We start from the raw sequence: 8,136 nt of genomic DNA, 5'->3' as shown, positions 1-8,136 counted from the left end.
AGGCTGTGGTGTTTGATAATAATGCATCCGGTTTCGTATAGGCACTTAGAAGCTAACATATATGTGAGACAGCGAACTCTTCTATTATAATATTTATCCTATTACGTCCTTCTGGTATTGCGTTCGGTGAAGTGTTTTTCATATTCCGTATCTTGTTTAATGAAAACTTCTCTAAGGGTCTAATTTGAGTTACCGAAGGCTAGTTCAAATAAAGAAAGCTGTATTTTCTCCCCACTGTTCCTTCAATTGCTTACACGCCGAGGTGGCAGGATAGTTAGCGAGTTCTACTTGTAAGTGGGTTTGTAAGGAGGTCGCGGATTTTACAGCTACTGCGTCGGACACAATTAGATGAAGTCCGAATGCGTAAACGTCGGTGTGGCAACCTTTGAGTGCACATAAAGAAACCATTCCTGGTAAAAATCCCTGAGCCTTACACTACGATGTATCCCGTTTCGTATGTGCTGATTTCAGATGTTTTATTTGTAATTTATTTTGATGTTGCAATTTGTCATTTAGAATTTCCGAACCGGTTCGCGGATCGAAATAATCGAACTGGAACTGAACCGGAACAAAATTAATTTACCTGAACCGTAACCGAACCCGTATTTTTTTCGGTTCGACACACTGGTTTTATTTAGCTTTAAAATTAGTTTTCTTGTGCCTTTCCACGGAAGACTAGTGTTTTTGAGGTTAGGGTGCAACATGCAACACATTCAAGCTAGAAAATGAGCGCTGGAATTTTGTTTCCCTACCCCTTTAAGGTGCTTTTGTCATCATGCTGTACTTTTGTCCAATGCTGCGGCATGCTCGGTCAGCCTTTATTTTAAAGTTTCATTTCCCCTCACAACTTTTAGATAGAATGAACACAAAGGAGGTTAGAAACGGCGTCAAAAATACAAATAAACTGGCTAATATACTCTGTTTCAGTGTAACTTGACAAAGAATGAAGGCTGCTTCCCAGACGAGCCTATTTGATCGTTAAAGGGATACTTCAACGAAATTTGAAATATTCCCGTCGTGTTCAAAAATAGGTTGAATATGATCCACAATATCCGTAAATGACAATCGCACATTTGTATTTTGAGCCTGGTGGCTGTATTTTTCGTTATAAACGGCCCACTCTGGCAAGCGCTCGGAGAAGGCCCAGCGGAGACCACGTGACATCCAACGCAATCGTGACGTAGGTCGTCTCAAGACGAGCAAAGCTACGGCGAGGCTGACGTCGAGAGGATAGCGTAGTCGTTCCAGCAACCGAAGCGGCTGCTTTTGTACAAAGTTTGAGTGACGGGTTAATCTTCTATAATCTTGTAGGGGGACAATAGCGACTTCTGTGACACACAAAAGGCATTCTCGGGAAGAGGGGAGTTCCTGCTGCCCCTCTTCTCTCGTCGTGGCCGGAGGCGAGACAACCTCCGTCACTAGCTGCCAAGGTTCCTAGACGGGCATTACAAGCGAGGCGTTAGCGACATCCACCAGGTGCTCTTTGCTAATCGTTTAATTCGTTTTAAAATTCCTTTTTGTGACTTTTTTAACAAGATATTGGTATGTTCCATGTGATACTGCTCCTTTGAACACATATAGACCAAAAAATGAGCGCCGAAATTTCGTTGTAGTATCCCTTTAAGGCGAGCCACTGACATTCGCCGTCACTGAGCATTACCCCTCTGTGAAACAGTGCCCATGCTTCACTCCGTCGCACTGATTGGCTCACGTGGGCCGTAACCTTTGTTGTTCGTCGACTTATGGTGAGATGGAGCAGAGAGTTTGCCCTAGTCTTGTTTAGAAAATCACGCAAAGAAATTTGCGTCGCCAAGTGGCACAGTATGTCCGAGGCATTTCTGTTCTTCTTAGCCCACTTCTGGCCTCTGCCACACCTGGAACTTCCACTTGTTATACCTGCGCATATTCAGGGTGTTCCAGCTATGTCGAACCAAGCTTTCAAAAAAGGAGTGCTTTAAAACCAACTGTCTGTTGTTAGTAGTCACCTTTTCTATAAAGCAGTATTTTTCATTGATTCTAATTAAAGAATTAATGAGAAATTGACCTAATTTTAAAATATTGATAAAAGGGCATAAATGTCAATTGGAAGTGAGGTGTTTGTATCGTAGTGCACCTTGTGTGTGTCTTTTGTCCAGCCCTTACGAAATGACCGTCAAATATGGTACCCCGAGACAACGTGCTATTTTTGAACACCCAATTATGGCGCAAAGGTGGGCCGTGAATAGGCATTCTTTGAAGGTTTGAATAAAAAGCAGGCAAAGCATACCATATGTTAAAACACGTCGAGCGGGTGCTCTCTACAACTTGCAAATTTACACCTTTCCTTGATTCAACATTTTAAGGTCTTCTAATTTCTTTTAATGAATTAATTAGGCTAAATAAAAATATTGTGACTCTTTGCCAAGACACCTACTAAGAACATTAGTTCTGTTTGCATAGAGCACTTAGTCATCTTATTAAAAATCTTGGTTCGAGATAACTGGGACACTCTATATAGATCCGGGTTGGGGCCTCACTTTTTCTGGTAAAAACAATGAAGGAAATAACCTAATATTTACCCTCTCGGGCATGACACTATTGTTGTCTCGTGATTTTCCCCGTTTGTTTGTCGGAGCACCCCTTTTTCCAGGATTCCAATTTTGAAGCACTTTCCTACTCGTAACCGTGGCTTTAAGGAAGACAAGTAGAGATATAATAATGTGGACAACAAGGGAGCCCTCATTTTGGTGTAAGTATGCCCAAGCATGCTAAGCATTGCTCAGAGGCATGAATGCCAATGCTACCAGTTTTCTACAAGTTCTCTGTACAGCAGTCCACATAATAAAATGAAAGTGGCACTCTCACTAGGCTGTCAATGGGAACTCTCGGTTGATTTAAGAACATGCTCTTTATCGGTATGCGATATGTCAGTTTGCATATACGATATCCTCAGGCAGTCTTCCCGCCAGAACAAACTACCCTGCTGACAAATGTGTGCCGTTCCCGTTCGCCTGATTAGTGAAATCCAGGTTAATAGCAGTATCAAAAGTTCCCATTCACAAAGATAAATTAATTAGTACGCTGAAATAAAGAAGTTGCTTCGAGAGTGGATAAACAGTGAAAGGTTGTTTTGAGAAGGGTCCGATCGCAAAAGTTTTTTTTGAGGGCTGTAAAAATGAGTTTTATTGAGAAGGGATAAAATGATAGTTGTTTCAAGAAGATTCAAAATAAAATAGTTTTTCTGTAATCTGTAAAACTGAGATTGAGAGGGGATAAAATTAGAAAGTTTGTTTTGAGAAGAGTCGAAATGAGAAAAGGAGTTATTTTGAGAAGGTTAAAATGTGAAGGCACATACAAGAACAAAAAGTGTGAATCGGTTAAAATGAGAACCACCCCCACTACCAGGTTATGTTCCATGGTTCTTGCACAGCGTGGAGTGATCTTGTGACGCGGAGCATCATTCTTTTCCCATGCTGGAATTGCAGGAACCAGCAGCCGGGGCCTCGTTGGGAACCCTGCAGGCCTGTCTTCGGACAGCGCCTTCCACCGCAACCAGTGGGATATGCTACGTAAGTGTCTTCAAGGGACCTGTGTAGCCCTGAGGCAACACCACCGCACTCCTCACAGCAGGCAGCAGGGGCCATGCAGCATCTTCAGACCAGTGCAGAAGCATTCCTCGGCGGAGCCTACAGCAGCGGGGTATGTCCCATGGTTCCTGCACAGCTTGGATGGATCTTGTGATGTAGAGCATTATTTTGTTCCCATGCCATGATTGTAGGGAGCAGCAGCTGGGAGCTCGGAAACCCTGCAGGCCTGTCTTGAGACGACGCCCTTTACGGCAACCAGCGGGTTGCGCTACGTAAGTGTCTTCCTTCTAGAGGCCTGCGTAGCCCTGAGGTAACACCACCACATTCTTTACAGCAGGCAGCAGGCACCGTGCAGCAGCTCCAGGCTGGTGCAGAAACATTCCTCGGTGGAGCCTCCAGCAGCGGGGTATGTCCCATGGTTCCTGCACAACTGGGATGGATCTTGTGACGCGGAGCATCATTCTGTTCCCATGCCATGATTGCAGGGAGCAGCAGCCGAGACCTCGGAAACCCTGCAGGCCTGTCTTAGGACGACGCCCTTTACGGCAACCAGCGGGTTGTGCTACGTAAGTGTCTTCAAGAGACCTGCGTAACCCTGAGGTAACACCACCGCACTCTTTACAGCAGGCAGCAGGGGCCATGCAGCATCTCCAGACCGGTGCAGAGCCATCTACGATGGAGCCTCCACCAACAAGGTATGTACTCCCATGGTGCCTACACAGCTTGAATTGATTTCGTGACGTGAAAAATCATTTGGTTCCCATGCCATGATTCCAGGAAGCAGTGGCCGGGACCTCAAGGGGAACCCTGCAGGCCTGTCTTCGGACAGCACTCTTCACCACAACCAGCGGGATATGCTACGTAAGTGTCTTCAAGGGACCTGTGTAGCCCTGAAGTAGCACCACCGTGCTCTTTACAGCAGGCAGCAGGGGCGATGCAGCAGCTCCAGACTGGTGCAGAGACATTCCACGGCAGAGCCTCCAGCAGCGGGGTATGTCCCATGGTTCCTGCACAGCTTGGATGGATCTTGTGATGTGGAGCATTATTTTGTTCCCATGCCATGATTGTAGGGAGCAGCAGCCGGGACCTCGGAAACCCTGCAGGCCTGTCTTGGGACGACGCCCTTTACGGCAACCAGCGGGATATGCTATGTAAGTGTCTTCAAGGGACCTGTGTAGCCCTGAGGCAACACCATCGCACTCCTCACAGCAGGCAGCAGGGGCCATGCAGCAGCTCCAAACTGGTGCGGAAACATTCCTCGGCGGAGCCTCCAGCAGCGGAGTATGTTCCATGGTTTCTCCACAGCTTGGATGGATCTTGTGATGCGAAGCATCATTTTTTTCCCATGCCATGATTCCAGGAAGCAGCGGCCGGGACCTCGGGAACCCTGCAGGCCTGTTTTGGGACAATGCCCTTTACAGCAACCAGCGGGTTGTGCTACGTAAGTGTCTTCCAGAAACCTGTCTAGCCCTGAAGTAGCAACACCGCACTCTTTACAGCAGGCAGCAGGGGCCATGCAGCAGCTCCAGACTGGTGCAGAAACATTCCTCGGCGGAGCCTCCAGCAGTGGGGTATGTCCCATGGTTCCTGCACAGCTTGAATAGATATTGTGATGCGAAGCATTATTCTGTTCCTATGCCATGATTGCAGGAAGCAGCAGCCGGGACCTCGGGAACCCTGCAGGCCTGTCTTTGGACGACGCCCTTTACGGCAATTAGCGGGATGTGCTACGTAAGTGTCTTCAAGGGACCTGCGTAGCCCCGAGGCAACACCACCGCACTCTTTACAGCAGGCAGCAGGGGCCATGCAGCATCTCCAGACCGGTGCGGAGCCATCTAGCGATGGAGCCTCCACCAGCAGGGTATGTCCCATTGTTCTCGCACAGCTGGCATCGATCTTGTGACGCAGAGCATCATTCGGTCCCCATGCCGTGGTTGCAGGAAGCAGCGGCCGGGACCTCAAGGGGAACCCTGCAGGCCTGTCTTGGGACGACGCCCTTTACGGCAACCAGCGGGATGTGCTACGTAAGTGTCTTCAAGGGACCTGCGTAGCCCTGAGTCAACACCACCGCACTCTTTACAGCAGGCAGCAGGGGCCATGCAGCATCTCCAGACCGGTGCGGAGCCATCTAGCGATGGAGCCTCCACCAGCAGGGTATGTCCCATTGTTCTCGCACAGCTGGCATCGATCTTGTGACACAGAGCATCATTCGGTCCCCATGCCGTGGTTGCAGGAAGCAGCGGCCGGGACCTCAAGGGGAACCCTGCAGGCCTGTCTTGGGACGACGCCTTTTACGGCAACCAGCGGGATGTGCTACGTAAGTGTCTTCAAGGGACCTGCGTAGCCCTGAGGCAACACCACCGCACTCTTTACAGCAGGCAGCAGGGGCCATGCAGCATCTCCAGACCGGTGTGGAGCCATCTAGCGATGGAGCCTCCACCAGCAGGGTATGTCCCATTGTTCTCGCACAGCTGGCATCGATCTTGTGACACAGAGCATCATTCGGTCCCCATGCCGTGGTTGCAGGAAGCAGCGGCCGGGACCTCAAGGGGAACCCTGCAGGCCTGTCTTCGGACAGCGCCCTTCACCACAACCAGCGGGATATGCTACGTAAGTGTCTTTAGGGGACCTGTCTAGCCCTGAAGTAGCACCACCGCACTCTTTACAGCAGGCAGCAGGGGCCATGCAGCAGCTCCAGGCTGATGCGGAAACATTCCACGGCGGAGCCTCCAGCAGTGGGGTATGTCCCATGGTTCCTGCACAGCTTGAATAGATCTTGTGATGCGAAGCATCATTCTGTTCCCATGCCATGATTGCAGGAAGCAGCAGCCAGGACCTCGGGAACCCTGCAGGCCTCTTTTGGGACGACGCCCTTTACGGCAACCAGCGGGTTGTGCTACGTAAGTGTCTTCAAGAGACCTGCGTAGCCCTGAGGTAACACCACCGCACTCTTTACAGCAGGCAGCAGGGGCCATGCAGCATCTCCAGACCGGTGCAGAGCCATCTAGCGATGGAGCCTCCACCAGCAGGGTATGTCCCATGGTTCTCGCACAGCTGGCATCGATCTTGTGACACAGAGCATCATTCGGTCCCCATGCCGTGGTTGCAGGAAGCAGCGGCCGGGACCTCAAGGGGAACCCTGCAGGCCTGTCTTCGGACAGCGCCCTTCACCACAACCAGCGGGATATGCTACGTAAGTGTCTTTAGGGGACCTGTCTAGCCCTGAAGTAGCAACACCGCACTCTTTACAGCAGGCAGCAGGGGCCATGCAGCAGCTCCAGGCTGATGCGGAAACATTCCACGGCGGAGCCTCCAGCAGCGGGGTATGTCCCATGGTTCCTGCACAGCTTGAATAGATCTTGTGATGCGAAGCATCGTTCTGTTCCCATGCCATGATTGCAGGAAGCAGCAGCCGGGACCTCGGGAACCCTGCAGGCCTCTTTTGGGACGACACCCTTTACGGCAACCAGCGGGTTGTGCTACGTAAGTGTCTTCAAGAGACCTGCGTAGCCCTGAGGTAACACCACCACACTCTTTACAGCAGGCAGCAGGGGCCATGCAGCACCTCCAGACCGGTGCAGAGCCATCTAGCAATGGAGCCTCCACCAGCAGGGTATGTCCCATGGTTCTCGCACAGCTGGCATCGATCTTGTGACACAGAGCATCATTCGGTCCCCATGCCGTGGTTGCAGGAGGCAGCGGCTGGGACCTCAAGGGGAACCCTGCAGGCCTGTCTTGGGACGACGCCCTTCACAGCAACCAGCGGGTTGTGCTACGTAAGTGTCTTCATGAGACCTGCGTAGCTGTGAAATGACACCACCACACTTTTTACAGCAGGCAGCAGAGGCCATGCAGCATCTCCAGACCGGTGCGAAGGGATCTAGCGACGGAGCCTCCACCAGCAGGGTATGTACTCCCATGGTTCCTACGCAGCTTGGATTGATTTTGTGACGTGGAGAATCATTTGGTTCCCATGCCATGATTCCAGGAAGCAGTGGCCGGGACGTCGACAAGGACCCTGCACCCTGTATGTCCATCGCTCATTTCACCTAGACTCACCGAAGATGTAATTCTTCAGATGAAGAGGAGAATTAAGCACCTGGAGAATGAGAACCGCTGCTTGGTGAGGCAGGCTGCTTTGCAGAAGACACGGGAAGCTACATTCCACACACACTTGCGCAAGATCTTCACTGCGGATCAACTGTTAGCTTTGTCAAGAACTAGCAACAGGGGATCCAAGTGGTCTAACGAGACTGTTAAAAAGTCTTTGCAGATGCGATTTGCCTGTGGCAGCACGGGCTACGACCTGATGCTGGAGGGGGGCTTCCCATTGCCATCGTCCAGAACGCTGAGGCGGAGACTTGAAGGCAAGTTTGTTCTTGGGTTACTCATCTGCCTCAAAGCTCCCTGTTGGTTGTTAGCAGATGTAATATCTTTGTAGTAACTCTACTATTTTGCAGTCTCCACAAACTTTCTGGATGTAATGAAGTGGTGTCGTGGTTTCTTTTTTATTTAGTTCCGTGTGATATAAAGGGGCAGATCAAACATATCGGGTTCGAATGCTTATCTC

General features: G+C 50.1%; 2 protein-coding genes and 1 long non-coding RNA gene across 3 annotated transcripts; all 3 read left to right on the top strand.

Annotated features, from left to right (window-relative positions):
• Positions 1-3,493: 3,493 nt before the first annotated feature.
• LOC115324786 lies at positions 3,494-4,431 on the top strand. The gene is made up of 7 exons (XM_042291587.1): positions 3,494-3,548; positions 3,610-3,678; positions 3,758-3,838; positions 3,901-3,972; positions 4,052-4,132; positions 4,194-4,261; positions 4,344-4,431. The coding sequence occupies exons 2-7, from the start codon at positions 3,622-3,624 to the stop codon at positions 4,429-4,431; spliced, it is 447 nt and encodes a 148-aa protein (XP_042147521.1). The 5' UTR covers positions 3,494-3,548; positions 3,610-3,621.
• A 67-nt stretch (positions 4,432-4,498) lies between these two features.
• LOC121836827 lies at positions 4,499-4,837 on the top strand. Its single transcript, XR_006078015.1, has 3 exons — positions 4,499-4,557; positions 4,637-4,717; positions 4,776-4,837. It is a non-coding gene; the product is annotated as an uncharacterized LOC121836827 (long non-coding RNA).
• A 104-nt stretch (positions 4,838-4,941) lies between these two features.
• LOC115324805 lies at positions 4,942-7,619 on the top strand. The gene is made up of 19 exons (XM_042291586.1): positions 4,942-5,007; positions 5,066-5,137; positions 5,217-5,297; positions 5,356-5,427; positions 5,507-5,590; positions 5,649-5,720; positions 5,800-5,883; positions 5,942-6,013; positions 6,093-6,176; positions 6,235-6,306; positions 6,386-6,466; positions 6,525-6,596; positions 6,676-6,759; positions 6,818-6,889; positions 6,969-7,049; positions 7,108-7,179; positions 7,259-7,342; positions 7,401-7,434; positions 7,555-7,619. Exons 1-19 carry the CDS (start codon positions 4,975-4,977, stop codon positions 7,617-7,619), a joined length of 1,371 nt encoding a protein of 456 aa, XP_042147520.1. The 5' UTR covers positions 4,942-4,974.
• The last annotated feature ends 517 nt before the right edge of the window (positions 7,620-8,136 follow it).

This window comes from Ixodes scapularis, unplaced genomic scaffold (genome assembly GCF_016920785.2).
Source record: "Ixodes scapularis isolate PalLabHiFi unplaced genomic scaffold, ASM1692078v2 PGA_scaffold2__306_contigs__length_199485367, whole genome shotgun sequence".
Taxonomy (NCBI): domain Eukaryota; kingdom Metazoa; phylum Arthropoda; class Arachnida; order Ixodida; family Ixodidae; genus Ixodes; species Ixodes scapularis.
This window is presented reverse-complemented; position numbering and strand designations above follow the sequence as displayed.